Source organism: Saprolegnia diclina (assembly GCF_000281045.1).
Source record: "Saprolegnia diclina VS20 unplaced genomic scaffold supercont1.21, whole genome shotgun sequence".
NCBI classification, from domain to species: domain Eukaryota; phylum Oomycota; class Saprolegniomycetes; order Saprolegniales; family Saprolegniaceae; genus Saprolegnia; species Saprolegnia diclina.
This window is the reverse complement of record NW_008246088.1, coordinates 701,937-715,060: the sequence shown is the minus strand read 5'-3', so window position 1 is coordinate 715,060 and position 13,124 is coordinate 701,937. Positions and strand designations below refer to the sequence as shown.

Below are 13,124 nucleotides of genomic sequence, written 5' to 3'. Positions count from 1 at the left end.
CGCTGAACCTCGATTCGTGTACAGAGCTGCTGCCGCCGCGTGGGCTTGCTCCAGCACTCGCCACGTTCGCTCGAATGGCACACGTCTCGTGCTCTCGTATTATGGGCGTCGTACACAATCGCTGCCTACTTATTGTGCCGTCCTAACTCCAGGTCTTCCTCATTGGATGGTCCCGACGAACTTTGTGGCGCATCAAGGGCGGGAAAGAAGCCGCATCATTCTGCAGCAATGGATCCCATAGATCCATACACCGGCATGGGCAGAGCACAATATCCAGCGATGGCCGCTCTTTTAGCACCAAGCCTTAGGCTCTCAAGACTGTGGCTCTTTGCTTTGGCGACGAAGTACTTGTTGCAGCGGCGTCCTCCGCTTCCTTCGCCAACCACTTTCGCATTGCAGCACGTACCTTGAAGCAAGCCCTCGTAGTTGTCCTGCACCAGCACTGCAGTGGCGATGGCGAGGGCTATTGAGAGCGACGGTCGCCAACACATTTAGAGGTTGCATATCCAGCTCGAGCCTTGCGCGGTTGTGTGCGACGGCTTCGAGCGGGCCTCGTCGCGTTGCATGTGGACTTGGACATGCGGTAACTAGTCTGATACGCATATCACAGTATTTGTAGGGCGGACCATATGTCGGCAGCAGCAAGACTGCATCGTTGGCAGCAGTGTCGGCCGCCTCTCTGTGCCGCAGTGCTAGTACGGTCCTTGCGCCTTGCTTGGTTGTCTGCTCGTGCTTCAAGCCTGTCGTCGCTTCCTCGATCTATCAACGCGCACTGTAGCGTCATCACTGCTGCCAAGTGTATTCGTTAGTGTCCATTTGCAACATGGACGCGTTCCAGCCGCCGAGCCTCGCGCACGTCAAGTCCAAGAAGGTCAAGGAGCTCGCGAGCCTCCGCTGGCAGCTATACGCTCTCCAGAACCAGCTCCAGCACCTCCAAGCAGCGACACGCGCGGCGCCATCAACGCTCTTGGCGTGGCGCGACGTTGCCAATGCGCTCCAGGACGATACCGCCGAGCAGTTGGCGACAAACAAGGCGCTTCAACGCCAGCGCCGGCGCTACCAACGGCTCTGCGACCACCTCCAGGCTTGGGTCGCCAGCACAACGCCCCGCATGGTACGACCTGCAATGCCCTAAATCGCTGACGTTTCCATTTGCATCGTAGCAAGCACCGAGCCCGTTCCTTGAAGGCTGGCGGCACTCGCACCTCTTTGCCGGCGACGAGGCCGCGCGGGCCATGAGCTACGACTGGCTCCTGCAGCAAGTCTACCACTCGACCGACCGCACGTTTGCGCCACTGCACTTTCCCAATGGTCGACACAATGCGATCGACGTGTCAGTGACTATCGAGGACGAGAGGCGCCTCGTGATCCATGTACAGACGCAGCAGGTCGTCCCATATACGCTCGAAGAGGTCTCGCGTGGGCTCTGGATCGCGCAGGACACGCTGTGCCAGGAGCTCTTTGCTTTGCCGGACGACCCGAGCACGCTGCTTTCGACGCCACACGACGACATTCAGTACACGCGAGAGAACGTCGGGCGCTGCATGGCCCACAACGTGCTCACCGGTCGCTTCCACGAGCCGACGCGGACCGTGATCTGCCTCCGCAGTATTCTTCACGACGATGCGTACCCGACTGCACCTCATATGTGGCGCTTCGACAACAAAGAATGGTACCAGTCGCAATCGAGTACACGTGGCAAGCGTTGTGCTTAGGAATGTGGTCGAGATGCTCGAACCGCGGCTCACGCGCGTTCGCACGTACTATACGATCGACCACCCGTGCACAGCCGAAGGCTTTGTTTCACTGCGGGACCTCGCTGCCTTGCGCCGCCTCGATTTACATGACGCGGACGACCACGCCCACCTCGTCGCTCGGCTCGAGCACATCTCGATTGATAAGCACGTCCAGCAGCGCCAGTTCTTCATGCAGCATCTCGAGCGCACGTTGCGCGCGCTCACGCGCCACGCGTCCCAAGTTCCACGCCGCGGGGTCCTCGCCGCCAGCAGCGCTTGCCCGGCCGTCGACAGAGAACGGGAAGAAGACTAAGAAAAGATGCAGTGTGAATCTCGCAACTGTTGCACGGGCCGTCCCATCCTCGTCATCTGAGTTTGCCGCGCTCGCCGACCATGGTACTCGTCGCTACTAAGTAGAAAAGCTTCAGATTGCATGCAAGGACATCGAGTACGAGTATAGAACAAGCTACCGTCGTCCTTCTGCATCCATGCCATGACGCAGCAAGGGTGGGCATGCCATGACGTGGCGCTCGGAGCGTGCGAGAAAGGAATCGAATATTCTGCCAGCTGCTTGCCCCGTCGTTATCAGGCAGCGTGGCCTATACAAACTGAGCGCGCCTTGGGCAAAATATTGAATATTCGGCCGCCAACACACAGCACTGCCGGATTGTGCTTCGATATGAATATATATTGCCCGTCCTCTGGCAACGACAGTTGCTTCACCACTTCGTCACATTCCGCGGTCATGGTCGAGGCCCTCGACGTGCTCGAGCATGTCAACGTCGTCTTGGCCGTCATCCTCTGCATGAGCGTCGTCGTCTACCACCGCTGCATGCAGCAAACGCTTGCCCGGCCGCCGGTCGTGGCTGCTTCGACCGACAAGCCATGCACCGAGCGCGATCACCGCCGCCGGACGCCATCGATCGAGGACTGGGACGTCTTGAACCACGTCATTGACGACCTTCTCCTCGGGTGCGATGCGCCGTCGCAGCACGCCGAGCCGCTCCCGCTCGTCGGCGAAAGTCTCGCGCTCGCCATGTACGCCGCCTACCACATCTCGTCCGTCGGCGTCTTTGGCCCGCCCACCGCCACCCACTAGCTAGCTTCCTCCTCTTCTCGTCCTCCACGTACTGCCTCGTAACCCATGTCAATGTCAAGGTCGTGTTATCTCGCATCGAGCCTAGTACCCGTACGGCTGCTGGCCCTGGTACGGCGGCTGGCCTTGGTACGGGCCGCCCGTGTGGCCGAGCGGCGTGTGCACCATAGAGTTGTGGCCGCGAATGTCGACCTGCTCGCTGATCGGCGACCCACGAAAGTACACGAGCGGGATGTTCGAGTCGGCGTAGTGCGCCTTCCACACATGGTTCGCATACGTGTCCTGCACGTACGACTGGCGCGGGTGGACCTGAGCATACTCGATCTCCTGGCCGGCCTCGTCGACCCAGGCAATGCCAATGATGCGCGGCGTGTTGTTGACAAAGACGAGCTTGATCGGCGCGCCGGCGCTGCCCGACGTGATCGCGGTGCACTGCGGCCCCACACCGAGCGCGTTGGGTCCGAGAATGTCGACAAACGTGGCCTCTGGCGCCGCAGTGTAGTAGGCCAGCGGCCCGTGCGTCGGCGTCGCAAGGAGCCACACGTGCTTGGCGTACGTGTCTTGCGTGTACTTTTGGCCCGGCTCGATGCGGTTGTAAATGGTCTCGTTGCCGTCGTAGTCGACCCACGCAATGTCGACGGGCGCCACAAAGCTGTTGATGAACGTCACTTGCGTCGGCGTATCGCTGTCTTGTGTCACCGTCTTTAGCATCCAGTTGACTAGAGTCGCAGGATCATGAGCTTAAACGATAGAAGACGGGCCATGGCTACCTGGCGTCGCGATCGGCGAGGCCTCGGGGTACTGGCCGCCCGGCGCGGGCACCGGGTACGCGGTCGCCGTCGGCACCACGTCGGGCTGCAGCTTCATGGCGCTCATTTGTGCGATCGGCAGCGCCACCTCCTGCGCCGGAGCACCGTACGCAGCATAGCTGCTCTGCTGGTCGAGAGGCTTGCCTGCGGTGCGGAGCCCTTGCAGGTGCGTAATTTCGCACGGGCCTTGCGCTACCGAGAAGCATGCAACGTGAGATGTAGAAAAAAGCGGTCGGACGTACCGTAGCCCACATAGTCGGGTTCGTTGGCGACCTGCAGGAACGCGACGTTGAGCGAGCCCGCAAAGCGCTCGCCGTTGCGTAGCGGAAGCGACCGGACGCTGCCGTTGAGGAGGTCGTAGAGCGTCGCGGTCACCTGCCCGATGAGCTTTTGCGTCGACTTTTCGTGGTGCACGACTTGGAAGAGGAGCGGACGTTTGTAGTCGCCGTTGCAGAGGCGCTGGACCGGCACGTTGCGCTTCTCCCAGAGCGGATTGCTCGTCTGCTTGTGGACTTCGGAGCGGAAGACGGCCACGTACGACCCATCACTCACGATACGCTTGATCACAAGAAGCCTACATAGCCATGGCGTGGTTTGTATGCGAAGCAACATTGTAAGGGAGCACGTACGGGTTGGGCAAGCCCGAGTTGTCGGGCCCCGGGAGCTCGGCACCAGCGAATTGAACCATCGCGACGTCCGCGTTCAAGCCAATGTACTCGGTGCGCAGCTGCAGCACCGCGCCAGTGCCATGGTCGTGGTGGCTCGTCAGCGGCATCGTGATCGGGTTGTTGATCTGCGCCGCAATGTCTGGCAGCGGCAAGACGATGTGGCCGAGCAGCTTCTGGCGCTGCAGCTCCGGGTGGTCTTCGTCGCTCTCGTGGTACAGCTCAATCTTGACAAAGTAGCCCTCATTGCCGTGCTGGGCGACGTCAAGCTTGAAGCTCTTGACAAAGCCGGGCGCGGGCGTGTTCTTGCGCACTTCGGTGCGCCCGACGATCGTGTCTACTTGCCTGGATGAGCCCACGCCGCTTCCAAGAGGCACGTACCGTTGAAGTAGACGACGGCGAACGCGTCGCAGCCGCGGGCCAAGCCCGTCGCGCTAATGGTCAGCTCCACTGGGGCAGTCGCCATCGCTAGTTGTCTTGTGGAGACGGAAAAAGATTTGTGGCAAGATTTCACTTCGTGCGGACCGACGCGACGGCTATTTGCACGCCACCTTGCGCATCACGGACCAATCAAAACGCAGAGCGTCCCACGTGGAATTCAGTTGCCGAGGTGCACCAGTAGCCACCATGGGTGGTTCTGCCCGCTGACTGCGACCTGGTTGTCGGTCCACACAAACTTCTTGGTAGTGGCGGTGTCGAGGCAGACGGTAGTCGCGGGGCAAACGATGAGTGTGCATTAGCACATGACCTCAGCGGTGACATTGCAATTGCGTGCAACAAGTCCTCAGCATCGTCTCAATGTTAGAACCATTTATCTTTATCTTCTCAATATCAGCATCCATAGAATCGGCAGCAGACGATTCGGAGATATACAGTCCGCTTTGCCCACGTGGCATCCTGGGCGTTGAGATGTGCGAATGACGGACAACGTGACGGCGCAACGTCGGGCAGCATGCGTTTACGTATCAACACATATGAGGATCCAGCACGAGAGCCAAAAAGATCTTATTGCTGCTTGCCATTCTGCATAGAACGAAGAGAGGACTCGACGAGATGCTCTCAGGACGGCCAAGCACAGGTGTGTAATTGAGCGCAAAGGGATCACGCGCGCGTCGTATTTACTGTGGGATGGCTTCGCAGGCGCGGCGTCGCCAGAGCAACCACGGGGGTGTAGGCGGCAATGATCACAAACTTGGCGTCGGTCGGTTCTGGCGTTGGTGGCGGCGTCGGCACGTATCCTGGCGGGTGCGTCGCGTCCTTGCACGCTTCAAACTCACACTGCAACGCTTCGCGCCGGTACGCGAGGAGGTCTCCGGGACAGCGTTTCGGCGCGCTGTCGCACTGCATGCGGGAGCCAATGCGCACGTTGGAGACCCAGAAGAAGTAGATGCCCACGGCGTGGACGGACGGCAGCGCCGCAACGTAAAGCCACCGCATCCTTCCAGTGAGGCGAGGAGTATCAGCTCGCTTTTGCACGTTTTGCTACAGCCAACTGACTCGAAGCCACCATGACCTTTCCACAAGGAGCATCACGGAGCTGCGCGTTTTTGCGTGAAGCAAGCGCCATTCTAAAGTGTTGCTCGAAAGACTGCCATGTGTTCCTCGCTCCTCAACAAGCTCAACAAGGGAGTGCGTCGACGCAATGGCTAGCGGTAAAACGCCCCTGCTTTCATCTGCTGATCTTGCCCTTCCATTCGCACTTGGCGATTGCGCGTGGCCTTGGCGTCGGACTTGTGTGTAATGAAGTTACGTTACCACGCAGAGGTTGGAAAGACCATAGTACGAGACCGCGGCCACGTCGTCGCGGCGCCTCGACACCTTTGGACTGTGATGTGCATGAGCGGTACTCGATGTGCAGTGGGCGCTACGAACGGGCACACCTCGACTGCAAGGCGCACACGAAAGCCGGTTGCGATATCGTTCGCTCGCGTGTCTCTTGGGCGCGCCGAACGCAACTCCATTTTCGCTTTTCCAACGTGGAGCTAATATGTGTGACGAGATCATCATGGGCTGCTGCGCGGCCATCTTTTGCTCGTCGGGGTCGTCCAAGCAAGCATCCCAGACGACGACACGGCCGGTCGACGAGACGCCCGCGGTTCCTATCGTTGTGAGCCCTGTGCCGGTCGTCAGCACCACTAGCCCCTTGCATCCGTCCGTGCCGGACATCGCAGCAGCCAGCGCCAAGAGCCCGTTGAACGCGGCCAAGGACGAAGGTACGAGCTCGTCGACCACCTTGTGCTCAAAAGACGCATTGCCTCCCACGACGACGACATTGTAACACCAATGGACGACTCGTGTGCTTGTTATCGACAAGGTGTACTGACGGTGGCAAGTGGACAGGACTAGTAGAAGAGATAGAGCGTCAAAACGCCTTCATCGTCCATGGACTGCAAATCGCGCTGTCATTCAACACGAGCACTGAAATCTGAGCGCCATGTTGCACCACGCGTGGCAGTCGCTACTAGTATGGGAACAATGCGTTTGCGTTTGGGCAATGATTAACCGTGTACCTATGACAAAGTTGTGCTGGACGGTAAACTAGCGGCTCAAGGTACTTTGCGTCAACCTGTCCTGTACCGGTACTGGTCAGTCGTGCGGCCACAGCCACCGACAGAAGGATTGCTTGACAAACGATATGAACGATGAGCCACCATAGTGAGCTAGCCACCGCGCGCTGTGGAGGTACGTATCATAGCAAAACTTGTCGGCAGCTGGCGTTAAGGGAGGCTTGCACTGAGGGCGCGTCTTGCCAAGAACAATTAGCATATATGTCGCCAGACGGTTTGCTAAAAACACCCAACTTTTTAAACGGGAAATCGAACCATGTAACTTTGAAAACGGACAATTTGATGCAAGCTGAGACTTCCTCTTTAACCCTTCGTATCTACCATCGACAGCGATCACCGACGAAGCAAGTCGATGTAAGGATCAAGTATTCTGGGCTGCTACAACGTGGCACCGAGTCCTCACGACAGAAGTACCAAGTTGTGCAAGTTGTGCGTACGTTACACGTTTAAACAAATTGAGACGGTGTCGTCATCGCTTGTCAGATTCGCAAAGACAGCCAATGCAGTGGCCAATCTCCTAGCGTAAACCTGTCACGTGATCGTGCGGACCGATGTAGAACGATGGACAATATTGAAAAGACTATGGTCTCTATTGAATCGCGTCATCTAACGTAATCGCACTGCATGCGCAGACATGTCCATTTGGTTGACGGCAACGACTAATCCCACGCAATCCCGTCCGTATCCGGACGTGTTTCGATTTTTTCCGGAAGATCGCGCGCCATCGGCCACACTCTGCGATTTGCTGTGAAGACCTCAGAACGTATGGGATACTGGGGCGACGTGACGTCGACGATCGACTGGTGCGAGCCCAACTACGTCTTCTCGCACTACGTGGCCGAATTCTGGAACACGATCTCGAACCTCTCGTTCATTGTGCTCGGCTACTACGGGCTCCAGCGGACGGTCGCCATGGATTTCGAGTGGCGCTTCGTGCTCATGTATCTCAACGTGATGGTCGTCGGCTGCGGCTCGGCGCTTTTCCACGGCACGCTCACGCACGTGTACGCATGTTGATTTCTTATTCCATGTCTTATTCCATCGCTAGGTCGCAGCAGCTCGACGAGACGCCCATGATCTGGTCGATGCTTATCTGGTACAACCTCGTGCTGCTCTTGGATACACGTATAAACCACATTTTCTAGGATTTACATTTTGTATGCACCCGACTGGCAAAACCAGAAGCAACTGGATCTGGGCATGCGCGCGCTCCTCATCAGTCTTGGTGTCGGATTTACAATTGCCCACGCGGTCTACTCGTTCGTGCTCGCGTTCCAAGTGCTCTTCTCGGGTCTTACGTTTTCGTGTCTCTGGCGCGTGCGCAGCTACTACGGCCAAATCGATTGCGTTGAAGGCAAAGGCCTCGCCAAGTCGTACATCCGGACTGGGTTCATCGGCGCGCTGTGCTGGCTCGTCGACTACCACCACTGCGACAGCTCGTTCAACTTGTACGGCCACGCGTGGTGGCATTTCTTCATGGGTCTCAACGCCTACTACGGCCCGCTCTTCATGCAGTACGTGCGCGCGTCGCAGCTCGACTGGGCACCCGCCGTCGCACCGGCGATCGCAGGCCTCTCGACCATCATCATCGACAAGCCATCCTGCCACGCCAAACTACAATGACGCGGTCTGCACTCGTAATAAACCCTCCAATTTGTATATAGTTTTCATGTGTAGGATATAGTAGTTATCTAGGGACCATATTACCAGCCACGCGCCGGCGCAGTTGAGTTCTTTTGGCGCGTGCAATAGGGCAAGATCGACATGACATGCGTGATCTCAAGGCGCTTCTTGTGCATGCTCAGCTCGTACGCGCACGCGAATTGAATCCACACAAAGGTACTCGCGCCCGAGAGGAGGTGCCAAATCGCGTGCAAATGCAGCTGCTTGGCCGACGGGCAAAACACTTGGTCGGCGATCCAGAGCACAAAGGCGACAACGAGCAAGGTAGCACTGAGCTGCAAAAGGCGCGTGTGGCGCACGTCTTTGCGCTCCTTGTTCATGGTAATGCTGCGCGCGATGAGCGAGAGCGTCTACACATGTATCATAAGCCAAGGAGCTCGCAAATACAGCAACGAACCAAAGCGATGTAGGCGATCTGGAAGATCAACGGGGCGTGCCCGACAATCGCGAGGACGACTGTGAGCCCCAACGCAATGAGAGCAAAGATCGCCTTGACGCCAGAGTGGTGTCGGAGGCTAATGTAGTGAAAGTACAAGGTTCCGTACATCATCGGAAGCTCGTCGAGAAGCTGCCCGGCGTACGTCAGCGTCGCGTGGAAAGCGAACGAACCGAGAAAGATGACGACGGGCACGAGGTACGCGACGCGGATGACCATGGGCTGCGACTCGTTGGCGTAGGCGACGCGTGACTTGTAGAGGGCGTAGAGCGCGAGGACGAGTGGCGGAACGTTGCTCCACGAGTTCCACCACTCGGCGATATAGTAGGACCACACGTAGTTGTCTTCGCACCTACTGCGACGTTATTGGCCGCCAGTACGACCGAGGGGGTTGTACCAGTCAATGCTGCTTGTCGGCGACCCCCAGTAGCCCCCAAGTGCTGTCATGGCGCTCGTTTTTCGGGCGGTAAAATGAATTCTGAGAGACCGAAGGGGCTTTCAACGTGATTTCCTATTTGTTGGCGATCGCAAGAGGTCCACAATCACCTACACGACAACTGAACGTATTGCGTTGCTGGGATACCGGTAGTATAGTTGAACGTGCATAGTGGATAATCCACACTATGCATCCGAGAGGAGTATGAACTATTAATTGTGCGGGGTGAAAAATATAATACAATAGAATAATAGAACTTCCACGGCAAGGCTATCAGATCTGGAGTGCATTCGAGTCATGGCGATCAAATTTACCAGTACGCGACGTCGACTAGTCTTATTTGTTGACATGGTGAGCAAAGTCAGGAACCTGGTCGATCATCAGGTGACCCACAAGGGCTTGCTCGTCCGTTTCGCCAACTACCCACGTGCACTTCACCACTGGACACGTCGTGGGCAATATATCGAGCCAGAGCTTCGGCCACGAGCTTTCTCATTGTCACGCTCACCTCTGCATTTTATCATGAGGCTGTACGCTGCGCGCTTGAAGCTGCTGTGGCCTCAGTACTCGGTGATTGCCTCCGCGACGACCTTGCTCAAGCACCCTTTTTATTTTACTACACCGTGAGTGTAAAAAATACAAAGATGATATTATCACACCCAAGAGAAATATCGAGTTTCGGGATATGCATTTTGGCTAGTTTGACTGTAGACAACAACAAACAATACCGTGGTGTTGTGTTGAAAGCTGACACTTGCCAAGCTTTTAGCACTAGGAAAGTATTTTAGTTGGGCGGCCTCTGATTCTCGATTGCGGTGGCACTACCCAGGGTGCTACCGCAGATCCCTGGACGTAGATCTGCGAATTGCGACTGGACGGGAAAAAACAAAATATGCAATCAACCGACGCTTCACGAAGTTGGTGCGCCGCACTTATCAACAGGCCCGTAAAAACGAGAGGCAATTCGCAAAGGATGCGATAGCTCCTAACATGCCCTCTGAAGAACGCGCCAAGAAACGCTGTTCGACTGACGCCCTGCGCTCGAAAATCCTTCCTCGTCTTCGCTTCTTATCCATCACGACAGGCAAAACTTTGAACGACACGAAGTCCTCTCAAAGGGCTTTTGGCCCCAAAGCGACCGTACTATGTATGACGCGAGTATACCTATGCGAGTACACACCCTGCGTCAGGTTACACGTCATAAAGGTGCAACTTTCGTGCACAAGTTGAGCCTGAATATTCTTTTGATTTTTCATCATCTCAAAACGTCAAATCCGCAGATCTTTGCTGATTCTAGGTCCCAGTATCTGCGAACGGTTTCTGGACGACCGATATTGGGAACATTCCTTGCTCGTGCCCAAGTACGAAAACGCGTTGCGAATTGCTGCGACGTGGAGCACAAGTCTTTGCTCTTGGCATGACTGATGACGAGACAAGGCGAGCCACCAGTGACCCAAACATCAAGCTGCCTCGTGGAAAGGCATTCGTCTGAAAAGCCTATCTCATGGTTGACTAAGATTCAACTTCGAGTACGTACTAGTAGTTTCGATACCTATTGGTACATACCAAAAGGCCAGTTGTTCCGGTTGACGGGTTTGGGTGACGTTGTGCGTGGGATTGAAATACGCGTACATGTACAGCTGGACTGTACCTGAGCAACGCCCCCCCTGCGCCAGCTCCCTGCGCCAGAGCATCTTTGTGTAAAGCCTTTGCGTTGGGTCGTCAAGGCTGTCTGACGTTTGCGCCAAATATTCATTTTAACGAGGCGTGGCTACCTCGGCCAAGTCCATAAGAAGAGCCACTCACGGGATACTGCTTACCAGAAGCCAACGACGCCCCGACGACAAGGCAACCTCCGACAACAACAAGCATACATACCTTCAGAAGCTCTATCATGGCGAGTGGAGAAGAAGTCCTTCAGCACTAGCTCTCTAACGAACGACTGGTCCCACCAGTACACAGGGTAGGATGCTTAACATCCGCGAATCTTGCGACGAGGACCAGTTGTAGAGTATTACTGTACTTCGTGAGCAAAGGCGACGAACGCACTCAGACCTTTCTCGGGGCACCGGGAAGCAGAGTTGGATGCTTATGTTTCGTTTCAGCCTCCACACGCCACGAGCCCGCCTCGGTGAAATTTGTCTTTGAGATTGTTCGTATGATCCGTCAAGCACATATGTATTGAGTCGCGTAGAAATGAATGAAATGTGCAGATATAAGATTAGTGTCTAGTCTATGGTCAATTCTTACAGCGTGACGAGGCTGTGTCGGTCGTCCTGAAACAAGCACGCCAGAATCGACGCATCGATGTCGTCGCCTCGGCAGGTGTCGCCACGCGTCGACGCGCTCTCGTCTGATGTCGACGGAAGCAAAAGAAGCATGTCGCCGTAGTCCGAGTAGAGCAACTCGTCAATCGACTCGGTGTCGTTGAGCGACCACAGATCGTCGGTGTACCACTTCGTCTTGCCGCCATCAAGCGCTTTGGCGTGCCGGCTACAGTAGCCACCGCTGCGGGCGTGCGTCACGCAGTCCGATACCTTGCATTGGCGGCGCCCGCCGTGTCGGACGCAGCGGCCGTTGCGGTTGACCTTGTTGCCACAGCCGTCGACAGCGCATTGTTTCTTGATTTTGACGCCGCCGTGGCGCGAGCAGTAGCCGCCGACACGAGCCGAGGTGGTGCAGCCTGGTTGAAAGCAGCGATGACGGCCACCATGGCGAACGCAGAGCCCGCGGGCGTACACTTGGTTGGCACAGGTTTCGACACTGCACATACCGCGGCTTTTGTGGACCGAGCACTTGGTGTGGCCAGGCAGCGGCGAGATCGCACACCCATTGAAGCAGCACATCGTATCCATGACGAGGTAAATTGAAAAATGACGAGTGAATCAAGGATCGGGAGCCGACTCCCGCTGTTGCAAAATGTACCACTGTCCTCGTAACCGTGGGACGCAGCAGACTGTTCACCAAAGCAGTGCGAAACACAAATGGACTCACCATGGGACGCATCTTTATCTTGAACGCTGCATTGACTCTACTAGCTCCATCGACTTGAAGAAGCGATGGAGCGGCAGCAGCGACTTCCTCTTGGGAGCCGAGCTCGCGAGGACGGCGAGGTAGCCGACGTCGACCGAGTGTGCTGGAGGCGACGTAGTATACGAAAGGAGCATGTAAAGTTGATGGGCATACATTCGCCCAATCAAAATGCACACGCTCAATACTTTTCGGTTGTTAAATGGCAGCAGATGGATTCGTGCAAGGGGACAGAGCGCCGCCGCCTGTCGTTGCATTAGTTGTTCAGAAGATGCTCGGCAACGCACTCATTCATTGAATGGCGCACGCGCATTACCATGCTGTTGACTTGTGTTGTTGGCGAGAATGTGGCTCGAATCGAATAACATGCAGTGTAGACCAGTGGAAGGCTCCTCAAATAAGTAGTATACGAATCGTAGAGAACAAACAAATTGGCTCTTTGAATTCCGAGCCCAAACGGCCCAGGAGTCGACTGACTGAACCATTCATGATGCCTCGGGCGATTCGACTCAAGCTGGAACGTTGGCACCTTTCTAGTCATTTTTACCAACGCTGGAACGACAGGAGTAGCATGCTACGGCGTGTCGAGGGTACGTGCCTTGTCATCGGCGCGTTGTACTAGTTGCGTACTCCAAAAATGTGTCACAATCGGATGCGGTCGCAGAT

At 56.3% G+C, this 13,124-nt stretch overlaps 8 protein-coding genes across 8 annotated transcripts; 4 read left to right on the top strand and 4 right to left on the bottom strand.

Annotated features, from left to right (window-relative positions):
- The first annotated feature begins 592 nt into the window (after positions 1 to 592).
- Positions 593 to 2,214, top strand: SDRG_07522 (hypothetical protein). Its single transcript, XM_008613359.1, has 3 exons — positions 593 to 1,114; positions 1,164 to 1,672; positions 1,716 to 2,214. Exons 1-3 carry the CDS (start codon positions 824 to 826, stop codon positions 2,047 to 2,049), a joined length of 1,134 nt encoding a protein of 377 aa, XP_008611581.1. The 5' UTR covers positions 593 to 823; the 3' UTR covers positions 2,050 to 2,214.
- A 99-nt stretch (positions 2,215 to 2,313) lies between these two features.
- On the top strand, positions 2,314 to 2,910 carry SDRG_07521 (hypothetical protein). The gene has a single exon (XM_008613358.1). The coding sequence runs from the start codon at positions 2,416 to 2,418 to the stop codon at positions 2,833 to 2,835; it is 420 nt and encodes a 139-aa protein (XP_008611580.1). The 5' UTR covers positions 2,314 to 2,415; the 3' UTR covers positions 2,836 to 2,910.
- SDRG_07520 (hypothetical protein) lies at positions 2,875 to 4,808 on the bottom strand. The gene is made up of 5 exons (XM_008613357.1): positions 4,688 to 4,808; positions 4,271 to 4,643; positions 3,884 to 4,215; positions 3,603 to 3,833; positions 2,875 to 3,551 (listed from the first exon to the last, which is right to left on the bottom strand). Exons 1-5 carry the CDS (start codon positions 4,770 to 4,772, stop codon positions 2,917 to 2,919), a joined length of 1,656 nt encoding a protein of 551 aa, XP_008611579.1. The 5' UTR covers positions 4,773 to 4,808; the 3' UTR covers positions 2,875 to 2,916.
- Positions 4,809 to 5,407: 599 nt separating this feature from the next.
- On the bottom strand, positions 5,408 to 5,743 carry SDRG_07519 (hypothetical protein; the record flags this gene model as incomplete). Its single annotated transcript, XM_008613356.1, has 1 exon — positions 5,408 to 5,743. The coding sequence occupies one exon, from the start codon at positions 5,741 to 5,743 to the stop codon at positions 5,408 to 5,410; it is 336 nt and encodes a 111-aa protein (XP_008611578.1).
- A 550-nt stretch (positions 5,744 to 6,293) lies between these two features.
- Positions 6,294 to 7,536, top strand: SDRG_07518 (hypothetical protein; the record flags this gene model as incomplete). The annotated part of the gene is made up of 2 exons (XM_008613355.1): positions 6,294 to 6,541; positions 7,506 to 7,536. 2 exons carry the CDS (start codon positions 6,294 to 6,296, stop codon positions 7,534 to 7,536), a joined length of 279 nt encoding a protein of 92 aa, XP_008611577.1.
- A 102-nt stretch (positions 7,537 to 7,638) lies between these two features.
- On the top strand, positions 7,639 to 8,496 carry SDRG_07517 (hypothetical protein; the record flags this gene model as incomplete). Its single annotated transcript, XM_008613354.1, has 3 exons — positions 7,639 to 7,877; positions 7,922 to 7,969; positions 8,019 to 8,496. 3 exons carry the CDS (start codon positions 7,639 to 7,641, stop codon positions 8,494 to 8,496), a joined length of 765 nt encoding a protein of 254 aa, XP_008611576.1.
- An 80-nt stretch (positions 8,497 to 8,576) lies between these two features.
- SDRG_07516 (hypothetical protein) lies at positions 8,577 to 9,439 on the bottom strand (the record flags this gene model as incomplete). The annotated part of the gene is made up of 3 exons (XM_008613353.1): positions 8,577 to 8,906; positions 8,954 to 9,344; positions 9,390 to 9,439. 3 exons carry the CDS (start codon positions 9,437 to 9,439, stop codon positions 8,577 to 8,579), a joined length of 771 nt encoding a protein of 256 aa, XP_008611575.1.
- Positions 9,440 to 11,619: 2,180 nt separating this feature from the next.
- Positions 11,620 to 12,294, bottom strand: SDRG_07515 (hypothetical protein). Its single transcript, XM_008613352.1, has one exon. The coding sequence runs from the start codon at positions 12,281 to 12,283 to the stop codon at positions 11,675 to 11,677; it is 609 nt and encodes a 202-aa protein (XP_008611574.1). The 5' UTR covers positions 12,284 to 12,294; the 3' UTR covers positions 11,620 to 11,674.
- Between the last annotated feature and the right edge of the window lie 830 nt (positions 12,295 to 13,124).

What these genes read in the sequence shown, in the direction of transcription:
- SDRG_07515 (XM_008613352.1), bottom strand. Translation starts at nt 12,283, where the DNA reads ATGGATACGATGTGCTGCTTCAATGGGTGTGCGATCTCGCCGCTGCCT.
- SDRG_07520 (XM_008613357.1), bottom strand. Translation starts at nt 4,772, where the DNA reads ATGGCGACTGCCCCAGTGGAGCTGACCATTAGCGCGACGGGCTTGGCC. An exon ending in AACTCGGGCTTGCCCAACCC is followed by an intron (nt 4,216 to 4,270) that starts GTACGTGCTCCC and finishes ATGGCTATGTAG; the next exon opens with GCTTCTTGTGATCAAGCGTA. An exon ending in CTCGCCGATCGCGACGCCAG is followed by an intron (nt 3,552 to 3,602) that starts GTAGCCATGGCC and finishes CTGCGACTCTAG; the next exon opens with TCAACTGGATGCTAAAGACG.
- SDRG_07521 (XM_008613358.1), top strand. Translation starts at nt 2,416, where the DNA reads ATGAATATATATTGCCCGTCCTCTGGCAACGACAGTTGCTTCACCACT.
- SDRG_07522 (XM_008613359.1), top strand. Translation starts at nt 824, where the DNA reads ATGGACGCGTTCCAGCCGCCGAGCCTCGCGCACGTCAAGTCCAAGAAG. An exon ending in CCAGCACAACGCCCCGCATG is followed by an intron (nt 1,115 to 1,163) that starts GTACGACCTGCA and finishes TTTGCATCGTAG; the next exon opens with CAAGCACCGAGCCCGTTCCT. An exon ending in CGCTTCGACAACAAAGAATG is followed by an intron (nt 1,673 to 1,715) that starts GTACCAGTCGCA and finishes CGTTGTGCTTAG; the next exon opens with GAATGTGGTCGAGATGCTCG.